Here is a 21,832-nt window from a genome sequence, read left to right as displayed (position 1 = left end):
AAATGAAGCGCTGTGAATACTTTCCGAATGCACTGTATGTCCTACCATCTGAGGTTGCTTATAATACAAACTAACATCTGAGTGTGTGCTCTCTACACACAGTCAGCACCACTCCTTGTAACCCCAGAAGAGGTTTAAAAAGACCTAAAACAAGTGCTGGAACACACTGCACTCTATATCTAATGTTTCTGCATGTCTTCATTCATCAAGACAAAGTAATAAAAGCTACTACTGACCATGGCATTGCTCAGCTACACAGCAGCCAGTACCCCCTAAACAACGATAGAAACATATTAACATTTGCCTACAGTTTTGTAAAACCCCAATTCCAGAAAAGTTGGAACACTGTGCAAAATCTACATGAAAACAGAATTCAATGATTTGCAAAATTTATAAACCTATATTTTATTCACAATAGAAAACATAATTCCATGTGCACTAATACACCCCCATACCATCAGAGATGCAGGCTTCTGAACTGAGCACTAATAACAAGCTGGAAGCTCCCTCTCCTCAGTTCTGGAGGACGCCACGCCTATGGTTGCCAAAAAGGATGTCAAATCTAGATTTGTCTGACCACAGAACAGTTTTCCACTTTGCAACAGACCATTTTAAATGGCTCTGGCCCAGAGAATATGAGAGCATTTCTATGTCATGTTCAGATATGCTTCTTTGCATGATAAAGCTTTACCTTGCATTTTTGGTTGGCATGGTGAACTGTGTTCACAAACAGTGATTTTTGGATGTATTCCTGAGTCTATGCAGTGATGTCCATCACAGAATCATGCCTGTTTTTAATGCATTGCCATCCGAGGGCCCGAAGATTACGGACATCTAATATTGAGTTTTTGACTTGTCCAGATTCTCAAAATCTTTTGATAACATTTGATATTTATTGATATATTTAAAGTCTTTGCAATTTTACGTTGAGGGACTTTATTATAAGATTGTTTGACAATTTTTAAACACAGCCTTACAGCGTTTTCACAAAAGTTGACTGAAAAATTGACTGGGTCAGGTGGAAATTTATCAGCTCAGATGCAGTCACTGTTAACCACTTCCATACCGAGTCATAGTAATATGACGTCGGCATGGTGGTTGTACGGAAATCGGGCGGGCGTCATATGACGTCCGCCCGCTCTAGCTGCTACTGCGGGGGCGCGCAGCGCGGCGAACGAGGGTGAGGCTCGTCCCTCGGACATAGCCCCTACCTGATCAAGGTAAACAGCCAATAGAAATTGGCTGTTTACCACGTGATCGGCTGTGTCAATCACAGCCGATCACATGAGCGGCTCCAGCACGAGCCGCTCGTTCTCTCTGCAATACGCGCCCCCGGGGGCGCGCAGAGCAGTGATCGGGGACGAGGCTCGTCCCTCGGACAGAGTCGATCCCCGTTCTAGGTAAAGAGCCAATGAAATTGGCTCTTTACCACGTGACCGGCTGTGTCCAATCACAGCCGGTCACAAATGTCAACAGAGAACACGGTAACTAGCTGTCACCGTGTTCTCCTCCTCACACACTGATCCTGTGTGAGGAAGAGATTGTGGTAACAGCTAGTTACCAAGTACAGTGCACCCCAAACACACTGATTGCCCCCCCCCCCAATAAAGAGCACCTGTCACTAGCCCATCAAAGTACCCGAGTACCTGTCACCAGCCCATCAGGTACTCTGATGACAGGTACTCGGGTATTCTGATGGGCTGGTGACAGGTATTCAGGTACTCTGATGACGGGTACTCTGATGACAGGTACTTGGGTACTCTGATGACAGGTACTCGGGTACTCTGATGACAGGTACTCGGGTACTCTGATGACGGGTACTCGGGTACTCTGATGACGGGTACTCGGGTACTCTGATGACAGGTACTCGGGTACTCTGTTGACAGGTACTCGGGTACTCTGATGACGGGTACTCGGGTACTCTGATGATGGGTACTCGGGTACTCTGATGACAGGTACTCGGGTACTCTGATGACGGGTACTCGGGTACTCTGATGACGGGTACTCGGGTACTCTGATGACAGGTACCCGGGTACTCTGATGACAGGTACTTGGGTACTCTGATGACAGGTACTCGGGTACTCTGATGACAGGTACGCAGGTACTCTGATGACAGGTACTCGGGTACTCTGATGACGGGTACTCGGGTACTCTGATGACAGGTACTCGGGTACTCTGATGACGGATACTCGGGTACTCTGATGACGGATACTCGGGTACTTTGAGTACCTGTCAACGGAGTACCCGTCATCAGAGTACCTGAGTACCTGTCACCTACCCATCAGAGTACCCGAGTACCTTCCACCTGCTCATCAGAGTACCTGATGCCTGAAGTACCCGAGTACTTGCCGCCTGTTCATCAGTACCCATCACTACTCATCAGTACTCATCAGTACCTATCACGTATCAGTATCACCTATCAGTATCAGTACTACTCATCAGTACTTATCACCTGCCTGTCACCTGCCTATCAGAGTACCCGAGTACCTGTCACCTGCCTATCGGAGTACCCGAGTACCTGCCACCTGCTCATCAGTACCAGAGTACCTGTCACCTGCCCAACAAAGTACCCGAGTACCTGTCGCCCTTCATACAGCCACCATGTCTAAGTCCAAAAAGGTTTATATACGTCCTCCGTTTAAACCTAAATACCGGTGTTATGGTAGCAGATAGCTGCCATAACCCTGGTATTTTTTTAAACGGTGGACGGTTGGCTTTCCGATAAGGGTGGTCCCAGTGGCGGATTCGCCGTGGGATCACCCTTCTGGGATGGCGGAAGAGGTGCCCCCCCACCCCCTCCCGCCGCGTCCGGTCCTTTTCCCCGCTTACCGGACCCGCCGACAGCGGGGAAAAATATCCGGTCCCGGATCCTCACAGACAGGATGTCGAGTGAGGGCAAGCTTGCCCTCACTTGACTCTATGGTCTTGGAGGACCGGAGCTACGGAAAATGTTGTTGCCTAGCAACCGGTTTAAAGGTCCTTTTTTTTTTTCATTTTATATAATAATTTTTTTTTTTTTTTCTTTCTATCTTTTAGTGTACTTGTGAGATCTGAGGACTTTTTGTTGATGCTCCTTGGATGTTGGGCCCCTCTATATGGCTAGGCTGTGAAAAAGTCTCACACATGTGGTATTGCCATACTCAGGAGGAGTGGCAGAATGTATTTTGGGGTGTCATTTTTGCTGTGTACATGCTATGTGTTAGGAATATCCTATAAATTGACAACTTTGTGTAAAAAAAAAAAAGTTTTCATTTTTTTCCCACATTTTCCAAAAACCTGTGGAAAAAAATGACATGTTCAAAGGACCCATAATGCCTCATAGAATATACGTTGGAGTGTTTGCTTTCCAAAATGGGGTAATTTTGTGGACTTTTCCATTGTATTGGTGCTCTAGGGCCTTGAAAAGTGTGATAGGTAGTAAGAAAGTTTTATGTGTATTTATGCTCCTAGAACGCCTGAAGGTGCTTCTTGGACGTGGAGTATCTTTTTGTGGCCAGGCTGTGTAAAAGTCTCATACATGTGGTATCGCCATACTCGGAAGGAGTAGCAGAATGTATTTTTGGGTGTAATTTTTGCTGTGTACATGCTATGTGTTAGAAATAGCTTATAAATTGACAACTTTGTGGGAAAAAAAAGAAAAAAAAATTTTTTTCTTCATTTTCCCAAAGAATTGTGGGAAAAAATTACAACTTCAAAAAACCCACCATGCCTCTTACTAAATACCTTGGACTGTCTACTTTACAAAAAGGGGTCATTTGGGCGGTATTTGTACTGTCCTGACATTTCAGGGCCCCAAGAAAGGAGATAGGCAGTCAGTACATCTGGTGTGATCAATTTTCAGTAATTGGTACCATAGCTTCTAGACTCAATAGCTTTCACACAGACTAAATAATATACATTAATTTGGGTTAATTTTACCAGAGACATGTAGCAGTATACATTTTGGCCCAAATGTATGAAGAAAAATTTATTTTTTGCAAAATTTTATAATTGAAACTAAAAAAAAGGGTTTTTTTTTCAAAATTTTTGCTCTTTTTTTGCATATATCACGAAAAAAAAAAACCCCAGTTGTGATCAAATACCACCAAAAGAAAGCTCTATTTGTGTGAAAAAAATGATAAAAAATTTGTTTGGTTACAGTGTAGCATGACTGAGCAATTGTCATTCAAAGTGTGAGAGTGCTGAAAGCTGAAAATTGGTCTGGGCAGGAAGGGTGTCAAACTGCTCTGTATGGAAGTGGTTAAGGTATTCAGGCAGCCACTGGTGCTACAGCTGTTGACTATATTAGCCAGCAGTGAAGATTCTTCCATACATGCTGTTTAGTGTAGATGGGGGAATCAAGTGATTTTCTCTCATTCAGTCCTCGGACTGAACAAGAGAAATTTACATGTGTATGGCCTTCTTAAAGCAGTAGTAAACTCTGCCATCTAAATCCCTACAATCAATATAGTAAGTATACAAAAGCTTTTTACATCCTTATGCCTTATTAATTATCCCCCTCAGTTGTTTCTTACCATTTTGTGGCTTAATTTGCTTTCTATCCTTCCTGACCAAAGCCGGTGCCATGTTATCTGTTGTCTTCCACCTCCACATTGTATTTTGCTTCCGCCCTTTCTGTCAGTAATGGCAGGGATCTCACCCATGCGCACTATTTGCAAGCCAAGCCTCGTTTTCGTGCCAGGATTACTACTACGCAACCAAGTCCGGCACATCTATGAATCGCACACCTTCACCTGGTTTATATAGTAAAAAACACCCGTGCTTGGTCAATATATTATGAATGCCATCTAAATCCCTACAATCAATATACAGCAGCTGCTGTTCACTCAATAGGGAAATTAGCTAGGAAAGATAATTAATCACAGAGCTTGGTTAAAAATTAGTGAATAAAATGTAAAGCCACATATAGAGTAATAACAGCAATTGTTTAAACCAATACATATAAGTGTATTAAGAACACATATAAAGTGCTAACAGTGCTACATAGAAAGTGCTAAAATGCAATAATTCCAAATTGATATATATGTGCTAAAAAATACACCACAAATAAATATTCTAAATACAAAAATATATGTGTATGCAAAAAAGTGCACTAAGTGCTCAAAAAAAGTTGAATCAAATGGCAATAGAATAATTCTAATAAATAGAGTGTTTCCCAGTCCATATGAAAATCCAAAAACATGCCAGTGTGTTCAAGTAAGGTGCTTGTTTTCTTAGTGCTGTAAGTTGCTCATCAGTGCAAAGTGCCACACTCCCCTCTTGTGCCCCTACTCACCAAAGGTAAAAACCCTCTCTGGGTCATATGCAGCCTTAATGGTGAGTATGCAATCCTTATATGTAGTCTGGGTAACATCCAGCAATAAATGCTCACTCACTAGTGTCACTAGTGACACTTCCTTAGCGGGCACAGCCCAAATTAAATAAACAGATCATAGTGAAGTACTGCTAAAATATTGTTTATTTGCTCAAGTAGCAAGATTACTTACAAGACAAAGATAAAAAAGTTGCAATCAGACAATCGTAGAGTGCTTCCTGGAACGCCGTCTCACGTGCATTCCACGGAGAGACAGCAAGTGACGTAGGTGGTTTGGTAAGCTGGAAGTTACGTCAACGCGTTTCGACCGCCTTCTCGAGCATCATCAATGGATGTCCATGGCTGCATATGACCCAGAGAGGGTCTTTACATTTGGTGAGTAGGGGCGCAAGAGGGGAGTGTGGCACTTTGCACTGATGAGCACTTTCCAGCACTAAGAATACAACCACCTTATTTGAGCACACTGGCAAGTTTTTGGATTTTCCTATGGACTGGGAAACACTTTATTTATTCAAATGATTCTGTTGTCATTTGATTAGAGTTTCTTTGAACACGTAGTGCACTTTTTTGCATACACATATATTTTTGTATTTATAATATTTATTTGTGGTGTATTTTTTAGCACATATATAGACATTTGGAATTATTGCATTTTAGCACTTACTATATAGCACTGTTAGCACTTTATATGTGTTCTTAGTACACTTTTATTTATTGGTTTAAACAATTGCTGTTATTACTCTATATGTGGCTTCACATTTTATTCACTAATTTTTAAGCAAGCGCTGCACCTGGTTTATGTTATTTGTTTTAAAAAAAGTAGAATACAGCCGGTAAATGATGTAGACTACTATATCGCCTCACTTCTTGTCCTGTGATTAACACCGATGTAGACACCCCTTTGTGACGTAGCAAGTCACATGGGGTGATTCAGGAAGTTGTGAATAGGCCACTTCTCTTGTGGGATCGCAATGCAATGCCACAGAGAGTTGATAACACAGACACAGCACCTTCCTGAATGGACTAACGGCGTGGCACACAGAGCATGCCGTAAATTGCCTCCAATATGCGCATGCTCCAAGGACGTCATTAGCGTGAACATCACCCGATTTCTACACAACAGCAAAGGTTAGGCCGAATGTAAAGACAGCATCATGTATATTGTTTAGGAATAATGTTATTGGAGGAAAGTTAGAATGTAGAGTTTGCTACCTATTTAAGATATTGTTACCAATGTTACTGTATCACCATCTCTGCATATTAATTTATCTCTTCTATGTTTATTAATGTATTCTTTATTTATTCTTTCTTTGTCTATCAGTCAAGAAAGGACAGAATTCCGGGAAGCAGTAGCACATTTGGAGACTAATCCAATTTGTAAAGGCCTTCCATTTTCCTCTTTCCTTATCCTGCCCTTTCAGAGGATCACACGCCTGAAACTTCTGGTACAGGTAATTTACAATATACACTATTGTTTATTCTTCTTTTTTTTTTTTTTTTGGGTGTAATAAAACAGTGTATAGTCGCAGAACCTTGTGGTACACAGAAGATGCATTTTACTATTGTTTTTCCTTGACCTGCCCCTGTCTATCAGAGTGTGATAGTCCCAAACTCATCAATCATCATTATCATATCATCCCATCATATCCTGAATACCAACAGTTGCCTAACAAAGCTTTCAGACTCTTGTTGTGTGAACAATGGAACAGAAGTCATTATCCATATTATTGTGAGAAGTTTTGTAGAATGTGTAGTGATGATCTTTGTAGCTGTATGAATCATTTCTGTGGTGTTGTATATTCCTTCCCTGCAGCTTTGATACTCTGGTGAATTATTACAAAGAAAAAATGGGTGGTGTTTCTGCGCTAAAAAGTGATAATCAATATATGATAAAAGGGGGGTTTGAAAGCGAAAAGCAGCTACCACAAGACCAACGGACAGTGATCAAAATACAACAATAATATAAAAGTGTAGCGCTAATCATAAACATAAGTGAATAATAATACAATACAACAAATCATCATAGGGAATGAAAAAATGCCATAAGGAAAATACAGTGAATAAAGTCCCAAAAGGCAATGAAAATAATTGTGAAAGTCCAAAAAAAAGTGTAAAAAATATCCAAGCTGAAATAACATGAAGCAATCCTTCTTGTAACACCCAAGGAAGTGTGTAGAATGGGGACACCCCTGTGCACAGGTATATGGAGCAGCTTACCAGAGCGCCATGGCTACTCAAGTGAATGAGAAAGCCTCACCAAGCAATGGGATGTTCCATATAAACCTCAATAACTTCCAAGAGGAAAAAGAGACAGCGCCATGGAAAGATCAATTCCTCATAACAATTCCGTGATGGTCAAGTGGGTATATGAAGGAAATAAATAGAAGACCATAGTGTAATCCCGTAAACATATACAAAGAATTTATTAAAAAACTACTCACAAAAGGACGGTACAAGCAGGCACATAAAAATGGTGGCTGAAGGTCCGATCGTGACATCCCACGTGTATCCAATCATCATATAGGCAGTAGGCCGGCACAGATAGGGGGCATGTGGACGTTGCGTCTGGTGCAGCAGACGTGTTTCGTCATCAAAAGACGTCGCCCAGAGTAGCCATGGCGCTCTGGTAAGCTGCTCCCTTTACCTGTGCACAGTTGTGTCCCCATTCTACACACTTCCTTGGGTGTCACAAGAAGGATTGCTTCATGTTATTTCAGCTTGGATATTTTTTACACTTTTTTTGGACTTTCACAATTATTTTCATTGCCTTTTGGGACTTTATTCACTGTATTTTCCTTATGGCATTTTTTCATTCCCTATGATGATTTGTTGTATTGTATTATTATTCACTTATGTTTATGATTAGCGCTACACTTTTATATTATTATCTGGTTAATTATTACAAGAAATTCTAAATGTAGCTGAGTCAGAAGACACAGCCTAAATGCTCTGCTGCTCCAGTTTTCCACATGGAATTGCAATGGTGCAGCTAGCCATTTGGCTGGTTCTAGTCTCCGGTAGCCCTGACTGAAGCTTTGAAAATGCAAGGGGCTGGTTTAATAAAGGCAAATAGACTTTTCACTTTGCAATGGGATTTTCAATAATGTTGCACCAATATCAGTGCCAATACTAAGTATTTGTACAAGTACACGTACTCGTGCAAATGCTCAGATACTAAAACCTTTGGAATTTCAACCCCCTCTAGTGAAACTTTGTTCAGCAGTTCAGGTGCGATTGCGAATTGTCAAAGTATATCACAATAGAAATGGTACCTGAACCATACTTAAAATCATTCCAGACTCTTTTTAAAAATGCACTGCAGCTGGCCCACACATTTGTTACCCAGCTCCATTGAAAGGCTGCAGGTTCACATGTCATGTGAATTGAATGCAGTTGAAAACGCATCCAATGAGCATATGTATATAAAAAACTGTCATATGACACTAAAAATAGGTATCAGTAATTGGTATCGGTGAGTACTTGAGAAAAAGTATCAGTACTTGTACTCGGTCTTAAAAAACTGGTATTGGTGCATCCCTTATTTTCAGCACCAGGGGCTACATCACAATTGGTCGAGTTTGGTTCCATTTTAAATTTCCCACTGCGGACATCTTTGCACGATAACTGTTAGGTTACCCAGTAAGGCTGAGGGAACCAATCGCGGATGTTATCCACTGGGTGGAATGTTATATATGACTTAGATTTACAAGAGGTTGTTTCTAACCTGATTGATGCAGTATGTACTACAATGCATTTAGAGAATCAGCCTGTTGCTTTAGGCCAAGGATATTTAATTGTATTTGTTGCAGGCATTCATTTTGCAAGTGCACATGTTCATTTATCCTACTGGGCCCCTTGATAATGTACCTCCTTGCATTTTGGAACCTTAGTCTTCCCTCTGTAGCTTTGACTTCTAAATCATGCCTAACTTTTAGCTATCTTTCCACATTCTTCTGATGTTACTGCACCTCATTGTACATTTTACCAGGTTTGTTTGGGTTCCTTGCACCCTTGGATATCTGATTCCTTCTCTGCTCTGAGCATATCCTTGGGAATGATAGCCCACTCGAACTTGCACTTCTCCCAGAAGTCCTTTTTCAATCACGGATATTTGCATCCCTTGTGGTGCTTGATTCTCCTAAAGCTGGATACACACTATCCAACTTTTGTGGTTAGATTTCCTTCAGATTTACCTTTTCTATGTAGTGCCAGGGGGGGGGGGGGGGGCCAGATTGCATACAAATTGAAAGTGTTTAGGTTTGACCTCATATTATATGGTTTTGGTAAGTCTAAAGGAAAAAGTCTTCAGAAAATCTTATAGTGTGTATGGCCCCCATTAGTCTTTTTAATCTCCTAAGGGATCTTTTGACTTATAAAGTCAAGAAGAATCAGTCCCTGCTGGTGTATGTTTAGATCTGTTCCTGGGTACCCGTAGTAAACACCCAGGTTGGACGAGAGAGTGAGTGGATCCTGAATTAAATTAACCCTTACACGTGACTTTTCAGTGTCCTCCAGCAGTTCTGGACACTGTGCACATAACTTGACCCCTGTGTTTACCCTAATGCTCTTTTCTGGTATTCTCACCATGGAACACTCGAGAAACCATCCCTGAAAAGAGTCAGTTTTTATAGATGTTCACTGTTTGTCCTGCAATTTATGTCTATATACAAATTAAGATTTATCTATTATTGTTAATCCTAAATCATCTTCCAGTGGGACTGTCTACTTAACTCTTCCCTAAAAAGTCCACATCCTATAAAACCTTTTACCCTTTCCTGGTGTGTAGCACATTCTTTCCCATTCATACCTTGGCCGGTTTGTGGGATAATTGGGTGATTTCCTTTAGCGTGGTTCCCCCTTTTCGTGCAGCCTCTCAGTTCTTTTTATTTCCAACTCTAAGTTAGGTAGTCTGTAATTTGGGCAAAACACCAACTGGTCACTTCGTACCAAATAGTTCCAGACGCTACCAGCTGGATGGTGGCCAGGGTGAAGGTATCCCCTCCCTAATTTTGAAAGTAATTTTGCTAATATATGTAACCTTTTGCCTACTCCTTGAGTCTGGTTCTCTGTTCCTGAGTTAATAAGGGTTTCCTCTGTTGTTTAGTCTTTTGATCTGGCCTCCGCTGGATTTCATCTTGATGGCTACAAGAGCTTCACTTCCCGAAAGATTTGAGAAGTATCTCTGCAACAGACTGGGTGGCCTACGCCCTACACTGGACAGTATTGACTGTTTTCTTCATAATCATGCTGTCTTTCCTAGAGTAAATTTATTCGGTTTATATTGGTTCCCCACTTTAAACATTGAGGTTTCTTCATGTAAGTTTTCTTACTTTCTTGCATGAGATTATCCTTCTCTAGAAAATCCTCTTCTCCTCTGGAGAGTAATAAGGGAGGACACTTTGTTACTCTACTGCAGATTTCCCTTAATTGGGATAGTATATAGTAGCCTATACAGTAGCATCCAAAGGCCTTTTTGTGACCAGATTTCTCCTCTTTGACCGAGCTAGGGTCTTCTGAGGAAATCTTCTTAGATCCCTTCCTTCTTTTCTACTCCCTATCAGGTGAGCATTCTGAACTAGCTCTAGGATCCCTATCCCTCTCACCTCAGTGAAGGATTCTGCTCACTACAGTGGTAGTTTGTATGATTCCTAGAATCATATGCAGTATATTAGTGTAGTGCCACCCCAGAAGGAGCCACTTGATAATTTCATGTTCTGACCCTCAATCCCAAGAACAGTTTTAGCCCCTCTGCCACACCTAGTAAACAAATATTACTGCAGGCACAATGATATAAGAACACCAGACTATAACAAAACAAAGAGTATTTTACTGAGAAATTTTGCAGTAAACAAAACAGTAAAAGTTTGAAACAGGTAGTTACCTATAATAAACTTTCATGCTAGGCAACTGGGCACAAAGAAATATGCAATGTAAGTAATAAACATGTGCAATTCATTTTGATCCGAATACAAATTTGGACAAATTTTTGGGTTTTCGGAGACTCGGATGTATCCGAATCTCCGAATTAAATAGTAACGATTACTCAGATGTTTCTGAATCATCGAAAGAAATAGTAATGAATAATAATGAGTTTAGATAAAATCTATCAAAATTTGTTTAGTTTATTCGTTTTCTAATGAATTCCAACTTTTGGGAAAAATTAGTCCTCGTCTGTCAGCAGGCTTCCCCACTGACAGATGAATGTAAAGAAAAGAATGCCGGCAATTTCCTGGCAATAGAAAAATATTTGAAAAAAACTCAGCGTGGGTTCCCCGCCAAAAATCATACCAGACCCTTACCTGAGCATGCAGCCTGGCAGGTCAGGAAAGGGGGGGGGCAAGCGAGCGCCCCCCCTCCCTCCTGAACCATACCAGGCCATATGCCCTCAACATGAGGGGTAAGTGCTTTGGGGCAGATGGGGCTCTGTGCCCCCCACCCCAAAGCACCTTGTCCCCATCAGCCTCTTTCCGTCAATCCTGGGCTGTGGTTTTGAGGGTCTGCGGGTGGGGGGCTTATCAGAATCTTGAAACCCCCTTTAACAAGGGGTCCCCAAATCCTGTCCCCCCATGTGAATGGATACTGGGTACCCATTCAACAAAAAAGTGTCAAAAAGTAAGAACCACAGGAAACAGTTTTTGACAAGTCCTTTATTAAAAAATAGTGTCCATCACGTTAAATCACAACGCCCACCATACCCGAAAAATAGAAAAAAATAAAAAACGCTCTGCCTCCTGGGAGGCCTCCCGCCGTCTTCCCACTCTTTGACAGTTCTTATACAGGTAAGGGGCAGGGCCACCTGGTTACGTCAACCGGTGGCACTGCCTCCTTCTGACGTCACACTTGACATTTAGAAGGGGGTGGTGCCACTGGTTGACATAACTGGGTGGCCCCGCCCCCTTGCCTATATAAGAACTGTCAAATCGCAGAGTGGGCAGATGGTGGGAGGCCTCCCAGGAGGCAAAGCCTTTTATTTTTTTCTATTTTTCGGGTCCTGCGGGTGTCATGATTGATGATGGATTTACATTGAGGGACACTTTTTTTACATTTTTTAATAAAGGACTTGTCAAAAACTGTTTCTTGTGGTTATCACTTTTATTATTACACAACCCCCTCCTGCCCCAAAGCAAACCCCCCCTTCCCATGTTGAGGGCATGTGGCCTGGTATGGTTCTGGAGGGGGGCAGCTCTTGCTCATCCCCACCCCCCTTTCCTGTCCTACTGGGCTGGATGGCCAGTTAAGGGTCTGGTATGGATCTTGGGGGGGGGAGGGGGGCACACCGTTTTTCTTTTTAATTTTGGCGTGGGGTGTGACGAACGTGGGTATCAGATTCCTGCCCTCCTCAATAAATCGTGACAAAGGAGCGGACAATCTCACACCGCGCTGTCACTTACGTAACAATGCCAATCTTAGCTGCATCCTGCACAAAGATTTCCCAGCTTGGGGGACCAAAATCTAGGTGCCAATAGCCTGAGAGCGATTGTCACTGGGCTAATTAACCACTTTACCACCGGAGGATTTTGCTGCCTTACGTCCAGGCCACTTTTTGCGATTCGGCACTGTGCGACTTTAACTGACAATTGCGCGGTCGTGCGACACTGTACCCAAACAAAATTTACGTCCTTTTTTCCCCACAAACTGAGCTTTCTTTTGGTGGTATTTGATCACCTGTGCAATTTTTACTTTTTGCGCTATAAACAAAAAAAGTGTAAATTTTGAAAAAATAACAATATTTTTCACGTTTTTTTTATATGAAATTCCCCCCCAAAAAAATGTAAAAATCAAATTTTTTTAAAATTTTTGGCCAATTTGTTTTCTGCTACATATTTTTGGTAAAAAAAATCGCAATAAGTGTATTTTGATTGGTTTGCGCAAAAGTTATTGCGTTTACTAACTAAGGGAAAGATTTCTGTCATTTTTGGTGTTTTTTTTTTTAACGAGTAATGGCGGCGATTTTTTTTGCAGGACTGCGACATTGCGGCGGACAGATCGGACCCTTGACTGACATTTTTGACACTTTTGGGGGTACCAGTGACATTACTACAGTAATCAGTGCTATAAATATGCACTGTTAGTGTAAAAATGACACTGGCAGGGAAGGGGTTAATTTTATTGGAGAGGGAGGGGTTAATGTATGCCTGGTGCTTACTGACATGTGTGGGGGGAGGGGACTGAGTGACACAGGGACAGATCGCATGTCCAGCTATGCTGAACCCTGCAATCTGTCACTGCCTGTCACTTAGGAGATCCGCCCGCTTTGTTTACACAAGCGGGCGGATCTCCACACTCGCCGATGCTCCTCCCCTGGCCCGACTCCCGCTGTGACTGAACACAGCGGGAGCGAGCCTCCAATGGTGCGCAAGCACCGCCCACAAGGGGAGGAGTCCAGCGACGTAGGTCTACGTCGCTGGACGATAACGAGCCACATTGCTGCAGTAGCAGCAATGTGAGCAGACGTAAAGTGGTTAAGCAATTAACCCTTTAACTGCCACCTTCCCCTTGGACAAAGCAGGAGGAACTAGTCGTTTTAGCGATATCAATTATGATTTTAGAATAATCGTCTGTAACACACACTGTCACCACAGACAGGTATGTTCAGAGGATTTATCCTATACAGTAGCACTCTTCAAGAGACGAGTTCTTTTTTAGCATGCATTAAGAGCTTAGGGACAAGGTTAACACATTTCAAAATATGGTTTTAACAATGAAAAGGTCAAAGTTGGTGCAAATAAAATATTTATAGAAAAAAGGTGTTTCAAAGAAACAGACATAATTCATCAATAGAGAAATAAGGTAGAATTGAGGAGGAAGGATACTTGCAATCAATGTCCTGGGTGTTATCAAAGTTCAGTCGATGAGCCAAGTACTATCAGTTCTCAAGCTTGACAGATGTTCCTGATTTGATGGTAAAGGAGAACTCGCAACTGTCTTGGCACCTCCCTTTTTCTCAAGGATCAAAGGGGTGTTGACAGATGCCTCTGACCAATAAAATGGAGTGTCCATGGGCTGTCCTGGGTTTATGACAATATCATGTTCCTCCCTTACACACCATTTTATTCCACGATTCATATCTTTAAATATGTACTGGTTGCATTCTTTGTTTAGATTATTGTTCAGCATTAAATGTCACGTCCAGGGATACTAAACACAGGGTAGCTCAGATAAACTTGTCACCCAGGGAATATCTGATAGCTATCTTCCCTTATATGTTAGCCTTTTCACGTATGACCTTGATTCGTTCAATATGACATTCCTTATTCAAATATATACTTATTATTAATACGTCATGTTCCCGTTGATTTATGAATCGTGTGTGAGTTTGTTATGTTTTGAATTGAGCAGATGTCTCTGATTGGCTTTTTCGATCCCCATTAGTTCTGGGTATCCTTTTATGGCATGCTATGTATTCTTAACCTCCCTGGTGGTATGATTATGTCAGGAATTACATACCAAAAGCGGTACAATTGTTTTCATGGAAATTTGACATTATGTATTATAGGCCTACAATTCTTAGTAATTACTGACTTAAACCTGACCAAAACAAGACTCTAGTAGACATCCCAGATGTGATAAATTTGAAACACAAACATGTGAATTATAATCGAATCAATAATATTATTTTATTATTTAATATATAATATATATATATAATAAAATTATATTATTGATTAGATTATAATTCATGCATTATATATTATATATAGATATGTATAATAACGCATGAATTATAATTGAATCAATAATATAATTTTATATATATATATGTGTGTGCATATATATATATATATATATATACACATATATATATATATATATATATATATGCATATATATATATGCATATATATATATATATATACCGGTATATATATATATATATATATATATATATATATATATATGCATATATATATGCATATATGCATATATATATATATATATATATATATATATATATATATATATATATAATATAAAATGTGTTTTGTGCAACGTTTTTTTTTTTTTTTGAATTTCCCTCCCTAGTTCCGCTCCCATGCAGCATTGCTGCTTCAGGGAACGGAACTAGGAAGTGATCAGACCGACGGAGGGACGGAGGAGCGGCGGGACTCTCTGCTGGCGATCTCAGCAATGAGAGATCATCGCTGGATCGCCAGGATAAGGTAAGAGAACACCGCTGCGCTCTCTGCAATCCACCCCTAGCGTGACTCGGGGTTACCGCTCCTGATATGAAAAATCAACCCCCGAGTCACGCTCGGGATTACCGCCAAGGAGGTTAATGGATTTGGTCATATTTTTACGATAGGCCTGGACAACAGAAACAGACATCCTGCCAGGACTCAATTAGCTGTTTGCAGCTCTGCACAGGCCTAAGCACTGGTTTCTGATATCTCTGAAGTGAGATAACGCTCTTTTGAAGTGTAAACCCTATGTATTCCATGAATTAAAGGAAGAGGGAGGGGGTAAGATTGCTGCTGCAATGTGTAACTGTTCTGCAAGACTGTCATGGCTGACCTATGATAACTGAACAACATGGCCACTAGCTACAGCTTTTCGTGTGTCCAGTATGAGATATCATTATTTGGGGTTCCTCTTAAAATCCATACTAGACTCTAAGGGCCTAGTATGGTCTTGGGAGGGGGGGGGGGGGGGGAGACCCCATGCCGATTTTTTTATTTTTTTTTTTAAATAGCTGGGTGCTGGCAATTGTAACTGCGAGTCAATTTAAATGTGTTTTTTTTTTCCTTTAGCAATGTCATTTTTTCTGCAGCATGTGTTGTTCATGCTTCAGATGTGCCACTTTGCAGACAAACTAAGAGGACCCCCTAAAAGTGAAACAATAAAAATGAAAAATTCCTTTAAACATAGTGCCTGGTGGGTCCCCTTAGTTTGCCTGTAAAGTGGCGCTTCTGTAGCATGTATAGAATGTTCTGCAGCAAAAATTAAATTTTTAAAGAAAAATAAATGCATGAAATTACATTTAAATTGCTGGCAATACAATACCACTGCCGGCAATAGAAAAATTTAAAAAAAACGGCGTGGGGTCCCCTTCCCCAGCTAATACCAGGCTATTCAGGTCTGGTATAGATTTTAAGGGGAACACCATGCCAAAATTAAAAAGAAAAAGTGTGGGCCCCCCCTTCCAATATCCATACTTGACCCTTATCTGAGCATGTAGCCTGGCAGGTCAGGAAAGGGGGTACGAGTGAGCGCCCTCCCCCTCCTGAACCATACTAGGCCACATGGCCTCAACATGGGGGGGGTGGGTGCTTTTGGGTGTGTTTGTCAGGGTCTGTGGGCAGGGGGCTTATTGGAATCTGGAAGCCCCCTTAACAAGGGGCCCCCCAGATCTCCCCCCCCCACGTGAATGGATATCGGGTACATCGTACCCCCTACCCATTTACAAAAAAAGTGTCACAAAGTATGAACCACAAGAAACAGTTTTTGACTAGTCCTTTATTTAAAAAAAAAAAACAAAATTGTGTCCCTCGCTGTGAATCCATCGTCAATCATGACACCCGCTGGACCCGAAAAATAGAAAAAATAAAAACGCTCCGCCTCCTGGGACATCACGTGACGTCATGTGTCGTCAAAAGGGGGCGGTGCCACTGGGTTACATAACCAGGTGGCCTCTCTCCTTTTCTCCTTTTCTCCTTTATAAGAACTGTCAAAGCGCAGAGCGAGCAGATGGCGGGAGGCCTTCCAGGAGGCAGAGCGTTTTCTTTTTTTTCTATTTTTTGGGTCCGGCGGGCGCCGTGATTGATTTACATCAAGGGACACTATTTTTTTATTTTTTAATAAAGGACTTGTCAAAAACTGTTTCTTGTAGTTCTTACTTTGTGACATCGGGAAGAGGCCCTTGTCCCCATCAACATGGGGACAAGGTGCTTTGGAGTGGGGGCGAAGAGCCCCCCCTGCCCCAAAGCACCCACCCCCCTATGTTGAGGGCATGTGGCCTGGTATAGTTCAGGGGGAGTGCTCGTTCATCTCCAACCCTTTTCTGACTTCCCAAGCTGCATGCTCGGATAAGTGTCTGGTATGGGTTTGGGGGGGCCCACACTGTTTTTTTTTTAATTTTGGCATGGGGTTCTCCTTAAAATCCATACCAAACCCAAAGAGCCTGGTATGGACTGGGAGTGATCCTACACCATTTTTTTTAACATTTTTGTATTGACAAGCAATTGCCAGGATTCTTTTCTTTACATTCATCTGTCAGTGGGGAAGCCCTCTGACAGATGATGACTCATGGTTGTAAGGACGCGGGCGGCCAGTTTCCCGGCCTGCTGCTTAACAACCAACTATTTCTTCGCACAGTATTCGAATCGGTTGATCGTGTTAGACCGATCCAAATTCTAATCATTCTGAAAAGTTGGAATTCGTTAGAAAATTAATAAATTAAACAAATTTTAATGAAAACAAAATAAAATTTAGCAAAAACTAAGCTAAACTAAACAAATTCCATAATGAAACTAAATTAGTAACATAACAAATCTATCCGAAACTAAACTAAACTAACTTTTCCTTTCTGCACATTTCTAATAAGTGAATAAGTGAATCACTGTTTAACCAAACCACAGGCCCTGAGGTGGCCTATGGGCTCAGGAGAAAGAGGGACTTCCTAAATGTTGATCTACTCCCTTAAAACCCTGAGACCACTGGCAAAAAACATAAATGTAAAGTACAGTACAGTACATTAAACAATAATATGCAATGTTAAACTTTACACTCTTTGAGAGTTCTCCCCTAATGTGTGCTAAAGTTTATAGAAGACAGAAATGTGAGATCCTTGCCGTGGAGTTATCCGGTATCTTTAACTAGCTCAACAAGGGCCCAAAGAGATCTCTGTGCAATAAAGCCCAGTAACAGGGGATAACTAGTGGAAAGTGTCTCCTGTGAAGGCTCTAATGAGGAGATGAGGTAAAGGTGTCTACATGCAGTGTCTCTTTTAGTGTATGTGGTTAAGGTGGGCTTCCGCCCACTCACCAATCCAAGGCCAAATGGGAAGGATTTCCTGGAACAAGCTCCTGAGGGATCCATTGACCTTGGATGCAATCTGGCAACCCAAATGGCGATACACCAATGTCTTTACAGACACCCACACAACCGATGGGGTGTGTGTGACGGTGAGCCAGCATCTCAGGGTGAAGCTGGCTGGCGGAGGGGGTCACCACTCTGGCTTAGTAGCGATCACAATGCCCACAAACAAGGCCGTCTGGACTTCTCGCCTCTTCCTGCTCTCTGGTCCCTCTGCCTCATGGTGTCCCAGGAAGCCTCATGTCTCCTCTCCTGGAACCCACACCACTTCAGATGCTCAGCCTCCTGGGGTTGTAGTTTTCACCGTGGGGTCGCCTGTCTTTAGGGCCACATGTCCCAAGACCCTCCTCTTCTTCTTACTAAATTGATCCCATGTGGCAACCAATAAGCAAGGAAACAGAGCGGGCGGATGTCTGATCTGCTCCGCTCTCCTGTTACAGTGCGAGGGGGCGGGGGGAACCCCCGTAGCTGCTGCAGTCTTCCTTGGCGCCTCTGTCTGTGTATCCTCTCCTGCAGCAGAGGCAGCTGGCTGAGTGGAGAGACAAAGAGTAATTGACATCCGCTACATTAGTGACTGATTAGGCAGGTTTAGAAGCGCGTAGGAGCAGTGCGGCCTTTTTTACAGGCCATCAGAGCAGCCCGGGGGGGCAATTGCCGGGGCCTCTCTGATGCCCTGTAAAAAAAAAGGCTAAGTCGCTTCTGCCAGAAGCAATCAGCCCAGCCTGCCCCTGCTCCACAATCACCCTCGAGCGAGTGGCAATTTTGAGGGCTGACCTGTGGGTGTTGGTTGGAAGGGCTTCTTCTCATCCTTCTGCTCTCCATGTTTTTCTATGCCACCTTGTGTTTCAATATATTTTTTCCTGACTACCCTTTTTATACAGGTGTTGTTGATAAAACCACACTCTCTTTATTAAGGATACATGGTCAGTACCCTTTAATTTTCCCACCCTAAGGATTTCTGTCCTCTTCCCCCCATTTAGATTTATTCTGTAATATCTCTCACATCTATGCTTATTTTAGTTGTCTATCAGGTAACATCATTTCTTTCCATGGACCTCCCTCTCCCAAAGACAAGGAGAGCTTAACTTTAGCTACTGACTGTTGACTGTTTTTTCCTCTGGACATGATCTGTCCACGTCGTTTTCACATCTTCAGGCTTCATTTGCAGCTACTATCATGTATTCATATGGCATTTCAGAACTGCATCTCTGGCAGATGCTGTGACCACAGAGGTCTGAATAGGCCTATCTATCTATCTATCTATCTATCTATCTATCTATCTATCTATCTATCTATCTATCTATCTATCTATCTATCTATCTATCTATCTATCTATCTATCTATCTATCTATCTATCTATCTATCTATCTATCTATCTATCTATCTATCTATCTACAGTATCTCTCATAAGTGAGTACACCCCTAACATTTTTGTAAATATTTTATTATATCTTTTCATGTGACAACACGGAAGAAATTACACTTTGCTACAACATAAAGTAGTGAGTGTACAGCTTGTATAACATTGTAAATTTGTTGTCCCCTCAAAATAACTCAACACAGCCATTATTGTCTAAACCATTGGCAACAAAGGTGAGTACACCCCTAAGTGAAAATGTCCAAATTGGGCCCAATTAGACATTTTCCCTCCCTGGTGTCATGTGGCTCTTTAGTATTACAAGGTCTCAGGTGTGAATGGGGAGCAGGTGTGTTAAATTTGGTGTTATCACTCTTGCTCTCTCATACTGGTCACTGGAAGTTCAACATGGCACCTCATGGCAAAGAATTCTCAGAGGATCTGAAAAAAAAGACATGTTGCTCTAAATAAATTTGGCCTAGGCTATAATAAAGACATGTTGCTATATATAAATTTGGCCTAGGTTATAATAAGTTTGCCAAGACCTTGAAACTGAGCTGCAGCATGGTGACCAAGACCATACAGTGGTTTAACAGGACAGGTTTCACTCAGACATGCGCATGCATGCACATGCTCAGCGTCATATCCAAAGGTTGTCTTTGGGAAATAAACGTATGAATGCTGCCAGCATTGCTGCAGAGGTTAAAGGGATGGGGGGTGGGGGTCAGCCTGTCAGTTCTCGGACCATACGCCGCACACTGCACCAAATTGGTCTGCATGGCTGTCGTCCCAGAAGGAAGCCTCTCCTAAAGATGATGCACAAGAAAGCCTGCAAACAGTTTGCTGAAGACAAGCAGACTAAGGATATGGATTACTGAAACCATGTCCTATGGTCTGATGAGACCAAGATAAAATTATTTGGTTCAGATGGTGTGAAGTGTGTGTGGCGGCAACCAGGTGAGGAGTACAAAGAAAAGTGTGTCTTGACTACAGACAGCCAAGCATTGTGGTGGGAGTGTCATGGTCTGGGACTGCATGAGTGCTGCCGGCACTGGGGAGCTACAGTTCAGTGAGGGAACCATGAATGCCAACATGTACTGTGACATACTGAAGCAGAGCATGATCCCCTCCCTTCGGAGACTGGGCCTCAGGGCAGTATTGCAACATGATAACGACCCCAAACACACTTCCAAGACAATCACTGCCTTGCTAAAGAAGCTGAGGGTAAAGGTGATGGACTGGCCAAGCATGTCTTCAGACCTAAACCCTATTGGGCATCTGTGGGGCATCCTCAAATGGAAGGTGGAGGAGCGCAAGGTCTCTAACATTCACCAGCTTTGTGATGTCATCATGGAGGAGTAGAAGAGGACTCTATTGGAAACCTGTGAAGCTCTGGTGAACTCCATGCCCAAGAGGGTTATGGCAGTGCTGGAAAATAATGGTGGCCACACAAAATATTGACACTTTGGGCCCAATCTGGACATTTTGACTTAGGGGTGTACTCACTTTTGTTGCCAGTGGTTTAGACATTAATGGCTGTGTGTTCAGTTATTTTGAGGGGACAGCAAATTTACACTGCTGTACACTCACTACTTTACATTGTAGCAAAGTGTAATTTCTTCAGTGTTGTCTCATGAAAAGATATAATAAAATATTTACAAAAATGTGAGGGGTTTACTCACTTTTGTGAGATAATCTATCTATCTATCTATCTATCTATCTATCTATCTATCTATCTATCTATCTATCTATCTATCTATCTATCTATCTATCTATCTATCTATCTATCTATCTATCTATCTATCTATCTATCTATCTATCTATCTATCTATCTATCTATCTATCTATCTATCTATCTATCTATCTATCTGTCTTTCTGTCTATCCGTCTATCCGTCTATCCGTCTGTCCGTCTGTCCGTCTGTCTGTCTGTCTGTCTGTCTCTCTGTCTGTCTCTCTGTCTGTCTCTCCCAGAACTGACGTTGACTGCAAGTCCTGATGTGAACAATGTCACGTTAGTGAACAAGCACTTTGAAAGGATTCTTCTTCCTAACAGCTGGTGGTGTGTGGCTGATTTCTCCTTCATTTTTACTAGTGCAGCGGTGGCGAGCCGGGCCCAGCACCCACAAC

At 42.0% G+C, this 21,832-nt stretch overlaps 1 protein-coding gene across 3 annotated transcripts in view; it reads left to right on the top strand.

Annotated features, from left to right (window-relative positions):
* NGEF (neuronal guanine nucleotide exchange factor) overlaps positions 1–21,832 on the top strand; it is a 268,456-nt gene that overhangs the window by 192,591 nt on the left and 54,033 nt on the right. For all 3 annotated transcript variants that reach the window (XM_082251276.1, XM_082251278.1, XM_082251277.1), the window contains one exon: positions 6,636–6,765. In XM_082251276.1, coding sequence (XP_082107402.1) covers positions 6,636–6,765 — 130 coding nt within the window. The remainder of the gene's footprint in view (positions 1–6,635; positions 6,766–21,832) is intronic.

Source organism: Pelophylax lessonae, assembly GCF_965119305.1.
Source record: "Pelophylax lessonae genome assembly, chromosome: 3".
In the NCBI taxonomy this organism is placed as follows: domain Eukaryota; kingdom Metazoa; phylum Chordata; class Amphibia; order Anura; family Ranidae; genus Pelophylax; species Pelophylax lessonae.
The sequence above is the reverse complement of the archived record's forward strand: the minus strand, read 5'-3'. Positions and strand labels throughout refer to the sequence as shown.